Consider the following 12,509-nt stretch of genomic DNA (forward strand, 5'->3'; position numbering starts at 1 on the left):
AAATAGTCATGTTACTTCCTCTACTAAAATGGTAATTTTAATTTATTGTAGCATTATGGAGAACTGTGAACACTAAAGATGGTGAAAGCAGGTGATTTCTGCAGAATTCCATTAAAGAGATGAGGAGGCTCAGTCTAGGCTGATGGACATGAAGGAACTGGGGAAGAGATCCTAGATACACTCTGAAGTACAAGATGAAATGGATGGTAGAAAGGGAGAGTAATCAGCAAGTTCAAGAACAGTTCCTAAGGAACTTGACATTAACGAAAATGATGGAACAAGCAGTTTGGGGAAGGTACTCAAGTTCGATTTTGGCCATATGGAGTGCAATATGCCTTGTGGACATTCAAATGGAGGTGTGAACAGGCTGTGGGCATACAAGCCCAGCACTCGGGCAAGAGGCTTTACAGCAGGTAAGTATATTTAATTTACAGGTCATCAGCATACGGATTATTTAAAAGTGACAGTACCTTCACAGAGGATAGGAAGTAAAGGACAAAACAAAACTGATTCAGCTAGTTCAGCATACAAGCCTAAGCAGTTTTATCTACAGGCTGCACAGTAAAGCTGAGTAGTAAACAGATCATCCATAGATCCTACATTTGCACTAGGAAACAAGGAGAGGATTCCTATCCTTTTGAAACACTGTTATGCTTTATCAGGTAAACACAGAACAGGGGGAAATAATTTCTGCCGCATTTTCTTCAGTGAGACTTCCTGATACTGTGGGAGTTTTTTGGAGGTAGGCTTTTCACTGATAAATCACTGCTATTTCTACAGCCTTCTAATATCTGGTGCCATCAAACATTCTCAAGAGGGCATTAATCCAGAGTACAAGAAAAATAAGGACGGTAACAGCTGGTAAACAAAAGGGCAAAACATGAACTTCAGGTCAAGTGATCACGAATGGGGTTAAACGCATAAATGAACAAAAGGGGAGAAATTTCAACAGACTACAGAAATGTCATCTTTATCACTTGTCAAATTACATACACTTACAAAAATGGTGGGAAGCACTCCCATTATGACTATAATTAATATAATCAGAGCTTACAGTTTAATTATATGAGGATGTCTGAAAAGCTTGAGATTCTGAATTTCTCTGCGGATCTTTCCTACCACATCAAGGCTACGAATCTTCTGTCGATTAAGAATCTTCACAGCAACTTTATGCCCAGTCAATTCATGTTTGCCAACTGTCGGAGAAATAATAAATTTGCGTCAATCTTGATTATTAGCATGTTTAGATATACAGAACAGCATACTATTTTAGGAGTACTTATTTCAGCATTCATAACAACTACTCAAGCAAATTTAAGGTTCTTTCAATTCTGCCTAATTTATCCATGAACATTTACATGACTAAGTAGGGATTAATTAGGAAGCTGTTAACAAATTCTTCCAAAAATGAAAGCTAAAAACAAATGGAAAAAAGAAGACTTGTTTTTAGTTGTATACTTTTTGACTCATTTTCCTTTTTAATTTTCAAATTGTCATTCATATAAATTGAGCTTTTAGGAAAAAGATTTTTAACACATGTAGAAATTGGTGTGACCACAATTAGCAATAATAAGGATTGGCATCAAATACCAAACAGTTTTATTCTACAAAAAATTTCCTCGTATTATAAAAATGCTTCCCCCTATCTGAGGGGCCACAGAAAAGTGCAGCAGTTTAGGTACTCTCCTTGCATGCAGCAGAGCCAGGTTCAATCCCGGGCATCCTGTATGATCTCCTGAGCAAACAGGGAGTGATCTCTGAGCACCACCAGGTATGGTCCTAGAACAAAAACTAGTAATACCTTGGGGGCAACCAAAACAATGAGCGATGATGGGCTTTTCTACCCCTCCACAACTCTGGAATTGAGAAGGATGGGCAGGGAAAGAACTGGTTCCTCACTATTTTGGTACCTTTGAATTTCTAAGCATTAATATTTTAGTTAATACTAATGGTAAGGTTAGATTACATAGGTATTTTGCAATGGAAGGAAAAGCTGAGTCAAGAGGATGGAAAGATAAAACAGCAGGTAGGGTGCTTGCCTTGCATCCCATATGGTCCCCAGAATCCACCAGGAGTGATCCCTGAGCACAAACCCAGGGATGCTCCCACCAAAAAGACTCAAAGTGTTGAAGTCAAAGTACTAACTTTTAATCCTTCCCATGAATTATCTAACCACTGAAATTAAATTCACTTTTCATTTATCCCATATCCTTGCTTGGCCATCATAGTATCTCTACACTACAAATCTTTCCAATAAATGTGCAACTGAAATAAAATCTACTCTAGCCCCAGCATTCTAAGAGAATCATAAGGCAAAAGTGGCAAAGAGTCTACAATGTAAAAGTAACTTAAATGTCTCACTTGGATATCACAACTCAACTAATCTCATAGTCATCCATGATCATACGAAAATCATACAAAATTCTTGGGGCCAGGGTGATAGTATAGCAGGTAGGGCACTTGCCTTGTACATAGCCAACCTGGGTTCGGTCCCTAGCATCCCATATAGTCCCCACAGAGTCCCCAGAAATAATTCCTTAGTGCACAGTCAGGAGTTACCCCAGAGCATTGCCTGGTGTGGCCCCCAAAACAAAAACAACAAAAAAAAATCATACAAATATCTTGAACAATGAGAGATGAACACAATATACACAAACATTCTATTAAGACCTTGTTAAAACCTAAAATCAGTGAAGAAGAATAAAAGTATAGTACAAAATTAACTGTGGACATTAAACACATTCAAATTTCTCTTAAGATTTTCTCCAGTCTCTAATACCAATCAGACGTTGAAGTGACTGTTAAACCCCAAGTCACGAAATGTCTTGCTTTCTGAGACCTGCCCAAAAAGAACAATTAATCTCACCCAACCCAAACATCTTCAAGTCCTGAGAGTTGGAACCTTTCCCTAACTAACTGAACAGATGAAACAGGTTTGGGAAACAGCCACAATACTAGTTTGGAGTTTGCTACCTTCCAAAGTTCAACCTGTGTCTTGAGTTGGGTTAATTTTCAACAGATTACATATATATATATATATATATACACACACACACACACACACACACACACACACAGCACCAAGTCCTCAACAATGATTCCACCTACCTATAAACTGTAAGAATGCTTATTCAGGGTGTGGAGAGGTGGTTCAATAGAAAAGCATGCTTTGTGTAAAAAGGCCTCAGTTTGAGGAGTAGGAGAGCGCGCAAAGGGGTAGCGCACACACTGTGTGTGCCAGAGCCAAGTTTCACCCCTGGCACCACATGGTCTGTGGATCACCACACTAGGATTAAGTGTCCAAACAACACTGGGTATGCCCCCTCACCCACTTTTTTTTTTTGGCTTTTTGGGTCACACCCGGCAATGCACTCAGGAATTACCCCTGGCGGTGCTCAGGGGACCATATGGGATGCTGGGAATTGAACCCAGGTCGGCGGCGTGCTAGGCAAACACCCTACCCACTGTGCTATATCACTCCAGTCCCTCAGTCCCTCACCCACCATTCCTGGCTTTGACTTGATCCTTCACACCACAAAAGAAAAATCAAATTGGTGAACACATGAGAATGAGGGGACACACACACTCGCTCAAAGAAGAGCACAAAGGGAAAAATATTCATTTGATGAGCTTAAATCAGCTTTTCTGTATTTATATCTTTACTCTCACCAGCCCTTAAATATTGGTGTTATTAGTAACATGTTTTGGTTTTGGTTGGGGGCAGTGGTGAGGGAGCTGGACCACACTCAGCTATGCCCCAAGCTGACTCCTGGTGGAAGTCAGGGGACAGGGTGCAGTGCTGGGGACCGAACCAGGCCCCTCAGCCCCCATAGTATCTCTCTCTGGCCCTATTAGCAACATTTTACAGGTAACCACAGTATGGAAAGATGAAAGAACTTGCCCAAGTTACACATCTGTAAAGTCAAGCTTGGTTCAAAAAGTCTCAAACATTTGTACTTTTTCAAAAAAAAAAATCCTAAATAGGATATTGCACTAATAATAACAATGAAATGGCCTTTTATGGTGGGGATTTTGTTGGTGGGGGAGGGCAGGGATCCACCCAGCTGTGCTCAGGAGTTCATGCTGAGTGGGGACAAAACCCTGGGTCAGGTGCATGCCAGACATGTCTCTAGCATTGTCAATTCCCTCCTCAGCCCTGAAATCCCTCTTTTACATAAACAAGATGAATATAGCAGAGGATTGTTGACTAAATCTTGTAATTTTGAAAAGAATAAGGCAAACTCCCCCATACTAGTTAGGATTCGAAAACTTTATCCAAGCATTTATGCAAGTCCCTGATAAGCTGTGTCTGCATTATTCCAGGCACCAATAGTGAGGTTTTTTCCCCGTGTCAGAAAACGGAGTCTCTGGGAAGGCAGCCTCATGCCAATTTCAGTATTTTAAGAGACGATAACAGGGTATTTTATTCATTATACCAAAAGCAATTTTGAAAGTTACTCAAATGTTAAGGAAGAAACAAAGAGTACAAAACTAAGAGCAAATAAAACATATCGGCAAGTGCAGCAGGCTGACCAAGGCCCTCTGTCAGATGCATGCTAACCCAGACCCTCAGAAATAAGGTCTCTGCAAACATAACCAACTAAGTTCTCAAGACAGACTCACCCTAGATTCGCAGGCTCCTAGATACAGGACCCTGTATCTGAGAAGTGATATTCTCTAGAGACAGCAGATATGAAGATTGAGTCCAAGATTGGATTTATACTGCCACAAGCCAAAGAATGCCAGGAGCAACCAAATGCTAAAGGTGCCCACTCCTCGGGGGGAATGTGCCACTACCAGTCCCTCAACTGTAAACGCTGGGCCTCCAGAACGGGGACAAAAACCCTCTTTCCGCCTTCAAGGTACTCTGTTACTGAAATCCTAGATGGCTATAAAACAAGTGGATCTTCAAAAATATAATATTCATTGCAGTCAAGTTAGCAAAAGAAATTATTCTTAAAAACAAGTTCACTCGGGGCCACAGTCCACAGCAGAGTGAGTGCCCTGCATACTGGAGGCCCTGGTCTGATGGAACACACGGTCCAAGCGCACGAGCACCACAGACTGTGACACAAAAGCAGTAAAAGATCTTCCAGATTCTGCTCCACAGGGTAATTTATATAGAGAGACTGCAAAGAAAAAGAGTCCACATTAAGTCAGTCTGGGAAACGATGGGTGTGCTTCCTTTGTAAGTTCGCTATTCAAATTGTCAGTAAAGGCTCTAAAATACCCGACAGTAAAGAAACCAGTTCAATATTGTTTAAGCTGGTACTTTCCAATCTTAGCTGAATACTGTCACTGTCACTGTCCTCCCGTTGTTCATCGATTTGCTCGAGCAGGCCCAGTAACGTCTCCATTGTGGGACTTTGTTGTTAATACTAGGTTGTTGTTTTTTTCCCTTTCCAAAGTTTTCAAAAACTGTCCCAACACTAGTGACACTTAAAAATCTTTTCTCTTTCAGAACAAAATCTTTTCTCTTCCCCCCTAAAGACTCTTTTCTTCTCGGCAAAATTTGGTCACTTAAAAAGTACCATAAACTGGGGCTGAAGCAATAGCACAGTGGGTAGGGTGTTTGCCTTGCACACAGCCGAGCCGGGTTTGATTCCCAGCATCCCATATGGTCCCCCGAGCACCCCCAGGAGTAATTCCTGAGTGCAAAAGCCAGGAGTAACCCCTGAGCATCGCTGGGTGTGACCAAAAAAAAAGTACCATAAACTGGTTTTTTTTTTCTAATTTATAGGAACAAAAATATTTGCTTGGAGTAAGGAGTTGGGGGTGCCACAGCCAGTGATGCTCAGGACTTACTTTTGGCTCTGCACTCAGAAATCACTCCTGGCTGGGTTGGGTGCCAGGGACTGAACCCAGGTCAGCTGTGTGCAAGACAAACATCTTACCCTGTACTATTATTCTGGCCCCACAAAAATATATGCCTTAAGCCCAACTACCAACACATGTCAATATTAGAATTTCAGCACCTAGGGCTGCCATGATCGCTCAAGGGGTTAAGTGCAGGCTTTGTATGCAGGAAACACATATTCAATCCCTGGGGATCACTTGGTCACCGAGCACTGCTGGGAGAGACAGAACTTGGAACAGCTCCCTCGGATCAGCACCAGTGGCACAAACAAAAATAATAGTTTCAACAATATTTCTGAAAATATAAGGTATTAGGGCTTAGGAAATACATTATCTCACAAGACTCTTACAATAAGCCTACAATACTAATCACAAGGGACTGAGAGACTATCATTTATCAACGTAAAGATATGATATGATCAAGCTTGGACAAGTCTTCTCTAAGTCTTTTAACCTAACCACTCAATCTCACAATCAATGTGCAATGTAAGGAAAATGGATTTGGCAAAACATCAAATGTGAATCACTTTTGCAAAATTGAGCTAAAGATTCTCCACTGACTAAACTCAAGTTGCAGTCAAATTAATTGCTCCTCCACAGTCTATCAATCAATGTAGTCAATAGGCTTTGTTAGGAATATATATTACTAACAGATTTCCCTCCCCTTTGCCCAAAGCCCAAACCCCAATCCTCCCCCCAACCTACCCCCCACACCACTGTGGTGCTCAGGCAACTGAGTGCTAGGGATTTGCTCCCACTGGTGATTGGGGAACCATATGCCAAGGGATCAAACAGGGTGGCCACCTGCAAGGCATGCACCTTCACTCCGGCACTGTTTCCAACTGTGAGTGTCACTGCTTCACAGCCAAACTGAGATGCTGCTTTTGAAGAGAATGAGCGGCATTTCTTTACGTCACCATATGCAGTTTACCAGCACTCACTTAGAAGACCCTAGTGAACTAAACACCATCTAGCAACCTGTACAACTCTCGAAAGGAACTCAGCTTGTTTGGGAATGTCAGGGCTTACTCTTGGCTCTGCACTCAGGACTCACTCCTAGGAGACTCTGGAACAACATGGGATGCCGGGCAGCAAGCTCAGTCAAGCTGACGCAAGGGAAGTGCCTTACCCACAGAACTATTGCTCCAGCCCCTCTAGAGGAACTCTTAACTGTAGAACCTTGAGACAACCTTTCCTCTCATCAGATATTTAATTTTGAAGAAAATGGATGCATACCCTGGCACCTGGAGAAAGAGTTCAGTGGCTCGGAACACCTGCCTAACAAGTGTCAAATCGCCAATTCAGTCCCCTGGACCAAGTGTAATCCCACAGACAAGCAGAGCTGCATTTGGTCCCGGACTGTGAGGGTTTCGGACCGCTCTAGTGAGGTGAGTCGAGGCACCACAACAAAGAGGTGCAGCCCGTATCACCACCACAAGCACCACAACTCAGACACATGGAAGCCCCCCAGAGCTGGCAAGAGCAACGCCTCAAGAATGCCTGTGAGCCCTACCCTGGGTGACTCAGCAGAGTGTGTGACCACCAAAGCTAGGTCGCCTGCAGCCACCACTGCAGTGGAGCACAGCATGCAGCCCCCAACTAAAATGCTGCGAATACAAATAGGACGAGTATTTACAAATATCTTGCATTTACAAACATGACAAGTAACTCATCTCACATTATTTACAACATGTATCCACTGGACAAGTTCCCAGAAGTTGAAATGTTGGGTTAATTTTTATGAATACTGTCACATCTATAGAAATGGTACGTTTACCCTCACCAGCAAGGTCTGAAGGGTTTTGCATGTTTCTGAATTTATAGAACTAACAACAAACTGTACTCTTTTTTTCCTTTTTTTTTTTTTTTTTTTGGCTTTTGTGGCCACACTTGGTGGTGTACAGGGCTTATTCCCGGCTCTCCATTCAGGAATTACTCCTGGCAAGGCTCACTGGACCATGTGGGGTACTGGGAAATCAAACCTGGGTTGGCAGTATATAAGGCAAGGGCCCTACCTGTTGTACAATCACTCAGGCCCCCTACACATAATTTTCTACAACACTTGTTTGGGGGTTGGTTGGGGTGAAGGATTTGGTTTGTTTAAGGGCCACACCCAGTGATGCTAAGGGGTTTCGCTTGGCTCTGCACTCAGGAATCACTGAGGGGACTATACGGGATGCCAGGAATTGGTCAGGGGGTGTGCAAGGCAAGCACCCTACTTACTGTATTATTGCTCTGGCCCCGGATGACTGTTCACTTTGAAATGAATCACAGATCTTAAACATTTCTGTTAAAACGTCTGTCTATGAACTTGAGCTATGTATAGGCATATCTACTTATCAGTAACCATGGATGGTTCCTAAGGATTTATGGTTGTTTAAAAAGTTAGTTGTTGGGCCTGGGGCGATAGCACGGCGGGGAGGGTGTTTGCCTTGCACATAGCAGGCTCGGGTTTGATTCCAGCATCCCATATGGTCCCCTGAGCACCGCCAGGGGTAATTCCTGAGTGCAGAGCCAGGAGTAACCCCTGTGCATCGCCAGGTGTGACCCAAAAAGAAAAAAAAAAGTCATAAAAGAAGTGCTGGAGTGATATTACAGGAAGTAGGTATTAGCCTTGACTGCAGCTGACTTGGGTTCAATCCCTAGCATCCCATATGGTCTCCTGAGCACTGCCAGGAGAACACAGGGGTTGCTCCCAGCAGTGCTGGGAATTGAGCCAGAGTAGCCGCGTGCAAAGTTCATGACGCAGCCATTCAAGTTACCACCTCACCACACCGCCCCATCCTGTGTATAACTTGTTTTTTTAAAAGTTCAGTCATACCAAATCGCCACTGAAACATGTCTAATCCTAATATTTATATGAATTAAAATTAAGGCAAGTATAAGTTACCGACTTTAAAAGTAGTTTTGCCTGTTCAAGAATCCATGTTCCTCTTTTTATTATTTATTTTTGGGTCTTGGGTCACACCCAGCAATGCTCCAGGATTACTCCTGGCTCTGTGCTCAGGATTCCCTCCTGACAGTGCTCAGGGTACATAGAGATTGCTAGGGACTGAACCCAGGTTGGCTGGGTGCAAGGCAGCACCCTACCTTCTGCATTATTGCTTCAGCACCCCAAACACACACACCCAATGTTCCTCTTTCTCTCCTACCAGTTCATATCTACCCTACTCTGTGTAGACCTCTACCCATCTACCCTGTCCTTCCCCTCCCATGCTATCCAAGTACTTCATAGGAAGATACCCTTAACATACACATCTACGGAAGGGCCATACTCCATCTACAAAAGGGCACTACTCCTCCCAGAGTAATGCCATGGTCCTTAGTAGTGTCTACTTCAGAGCACATGGTACTCCTGACCAGAGGGCCCTGACGAGCCAATGAGGGTCATGAGCAGAACACCTGGCTTCCTTGCTCTGGAGAGCCAGGAAGATGCTGCTTACCAGTATGAGCTGGACTTTCTACTTCTTGTGGCCAAAAGTTTTCCGAACATTCAAAAACTTCAAAAATACGCTGGTAAGGGGGTCAGAAGAATAGGACAGAGGGTAGGGCACTTGCTTTGCACATAGTTGACCCAAGCTTGATCGATGTCCAGCATCCGAGATGGCCCCTCAAACCCCACCAGGAGTGATCCCTGAGCACTGAGCCAGAGTAAGCCCTGAGCACTGCTAGACCTGGTGCCCCAACCAAAAAAATTAAAAATAAAAACCAAAACACTGGAGTGGGACCGAGAGGACAGTTCCAAGAAACAGAGCACACGTTTTGATGAGGGAGTCCCAGGTTCACCGAGGACCTAGAGGTCGAGTCTCTAAGCACTATCAGATATATCCCTACCCCCAAAAACACATCAAATGATGTGTTTATGAGCAAATGTAACTAGAGCCAGGGAACAACCAGCTAATTAGCTGCTCTGCCATTGGAGAGGCATGGAAAGTGTGATATTCCGAGAATGGCAGGTGTGGGGTGAAGGATCAGGAACAGGAGTCACTGGAGAAATTCCTATGGCAGACACATGAAAGAGCAAACCCAGAAAAGGCATTTCCTCTTGCTTTCCAGCTGCTCTGCCAAAAGCCAGTTAGTAAATAAAATGATGAAACCTGACTCAGCTAGGGCCTATATTAGGAGAATGATGAGTTTCCTAATCCAGGCAGAACTCCGGGAGGGGTGAGAGCACCGAAACTGTCGAATCACTTACTGGGGACACAAATGAGCATTTCTTACAAATATCTGTAAACTAATGCCAGTCGGTAATTGCTGCTACCAAGAGCCAGCAGAGCCAAGACCAACCAACTTTCGGATACAGAAAACATCTTTCCGGCCTAACTGTTGTTGTTACTCTACTCTGGCATTAGGTTCCTTCTTTCTCACTGTGTCGGCCTTGCTGCTTTTCATAAGACTTAAGCTTCCCTGTGTACTACACAGCAATTTTCCACTTTTATGACTCAGAAAGGGCAAGAAAACAGAAAGGGTAGTCCTCTTCCATGCCTAGATAAAATTTTTAAAATATTTCTTTAACTCTAGAAAAGCAAAGACAGACTTTCACAAACTTTTTTCCTTTCACGTCAATATTTACCGGGGGCTTGTGGTCTGAGCAACAGTACAGTGGGTAAGACATGTGCCTTGTAGAGACCAACTGGGGTTCAATCCCCCACATTCCATATGGTCTCCCAAGCCTGCCAGGAATGAGCTAAGTGCAGAGACAGGAGTAAGCCCTGGGTATTGCCGGGTGTGGCCCAAAACAAAACAAACAAAAAAAAAATCCAGTCAATATTTACCAAAAGCTAGTATATCCAAGTCATAGTCTGAAATTTACCCAAAGCTAAGGCATGAGTTATTATCACTTCTCTACTTCCGCTCTCTCCAACCCCCTAACAACAGCCAAATATTTTAAAGAAAAACATTTACGCCTTAAAATAAAATTTTAAAAAAAGTCTACAATAGAGGCTGGAGCGATAATACACAGGCTGATGTAAAAGTCCACAGCCAATGTGGGCTAATCTGGGTCCGATCCCCAGCATTCCATAAGGTTTCCCGTACACCATCAGGAGTAATTACTGAGTGCAGAGCCAGGTATGGTCCCAAAACAAACAAAAAAAAGTCTGCAATAAAACTTCTTTGACATTTGTTAACTGGTGGATCAGAGGCTGTTATTTCCGGGGTGCTGAAATACAAGGGTAAGATTACAAGATTTCCAATTTTTTTTATTCAAAGTAAAGGTGCGCTTAATTGCGTATGAAAATGTAAACGCCCAGTGCAAAGAGCCGGAGAGCAACTGTTATTAATTAATAAACAAGTCAATACTATCTGGAGGCAACATCAGTGCCGGCTTTGACACACAGAAACACACACAGACACACACACAGAGACACGGAAGGCTGGGCATCAGCATCCACACCATAAACCACACGTCGCAAAAAAAAAAGTGGGGGTGGGGGAAGGGGTGGAAAGGACCAACGGTTTCTATGCATCACTGTTCCGGAAAAAGAATTATCGATCCTTTCCAAGGAGATGGCTTTTAATTTTCATCTCGTAAGCACGTCCCCGAGCCACCTCTTGCGGCGGCGGGGGTGGTGGGGGGCAGGTACTTCGCGCTTGCCAACCAGGCGGGGCAGGTGAGCGGGGCCGCCCGCTCGGGCAGGACGGAAACACGGACAATGCCGAGAAGTGGCCGGGAAGCGATGGGCTGGGCGCGAGCTCGGGGAAGCAGGACGCGGCCGGCGGCGAGGAGCAGGAGCAGGAGCAGGAGCAGGAGCAGGAGCAGGAGGAGCAGGAGGAGGAAGAGGAGGAAGAGGAGGTGGAGGAGAAGGAGGAGGAGGGCAGGGGGGACGCCCCGGGCATCCCCGCCGCGCGCACCGACCAGCCCCTCGGGCGGCTGCGGCGCCGTCGCCATGACGACGGGGGCCCGCCCCACCCCCCACCCGGCCGGGGGGCGCCGCAGCCCCGCGGGCTCCATTGCCGCGGGAGGCAGGACCCGGGCTGCCGAGCCCCGGGAGACGAGGAACGCGCCAGGGGCGAGAGGGACGAGGAGGAGGAGGAGGAGGAGGAGGAAGAGGAGGAGGGAGAGGAGGAGGATGAAGAGGTGCGAGAGGCGGAAGCCGCCCGCGCCGGGGCGGGGGAGGGCCGCTCACCCTTGACTTTGCCGAACGTGCCGACCCCCAGCGTGTCGCCCAGGATGTAGTGGCCGATCTTCACCCGCCCGTCGTGTTTCTGCTTCTCGGCTGCCGCCATCTTCCTCCAGGAACTGAGTCTGCGCATGGCGCGGCGGGAGGGGGGCGGAGGGGGCGGGCAGGGCCGCGCCGGGGGCGGGCGGCGGGCGGGGAGGGGCGTGGGGACGGCGAGGGGAGCCGCGCGGAGGCCGCCGCCCTGCTCCGCCCGTCGGGGCCCGGCCCGCGCCGTCGGGCGCACTCGCTCCCCCTGGCGGGCCGGGCGGGGGTGCCGCCTCCCCGCCCACCTGCGCGCGGGCGGGCCCCCCCTTGGCGCCGCTCCGCTGCCCCCGCCGAGGCGGCGCCCCGATTACGCCTTCTGGGGAGCGGGGCCAGCCTGGGGATTCCCGGGGCGAGGCGGGCACGCGGGCAGCCCGCGGGGGCTGCGGCGCGTGTTGCGGGGCCGGTTGCTAGGGGCTGGGGGACCTCGCCCTCGCCGCGTGGGTCCAG

General features: G+C 46.3%; 1 protein-coding gene across 2 annotated transcripts in view; it reads right to left on the reverse strand.

Annotated features, from left to right (window-relative positions):
• PRKAA1 (protein kinase AMP-activated catalytic subunit alpha 1) overlaps window positions 1–12,111 on the reverse strand; it is a 33,621-nt gene extending 21,510 nt beyond the window's left edge. Inside the window, exons 1-2 of one of the 2 annotated variants that reach the window (XM_056112089.1) lie at window positions 11,985–12,111; window positions 1,055–1,196 (exon numbers count right to left, since the gene is read on the reverse strand). In XM_056112089.1, coding sequence (XP_055968064.1) covers window positions 1,055–1,196; window positions 11,985–12,111 — 269 coding nt within the window. Of the gene's footprint in view, window positions 1–1,054; window positions 1,197–11,984 lie in introns of those variants that run through there. The other variant, XM_056112090.1, reaches the window with a different exon arrangement.
• Between the last annotated feature and the right edge of the window lie 398 nt (window positions 12,112–12,509).

Source organism: Sorex fumeus, unplaced genomic scaffold (genome assembly GCF_029834395.1).
Source record: "Sorex fumeus unplaced genomic scaffold, SorFum_2.1 ptg000015l, whole genome shotgun sequence".
Classification (NCBI taxonomy): Eukaryota; Metazoa; Chordata; class Mammalia; order Eulipotyphla; family Soricidae; genus Sorex; species Sorex fumeus.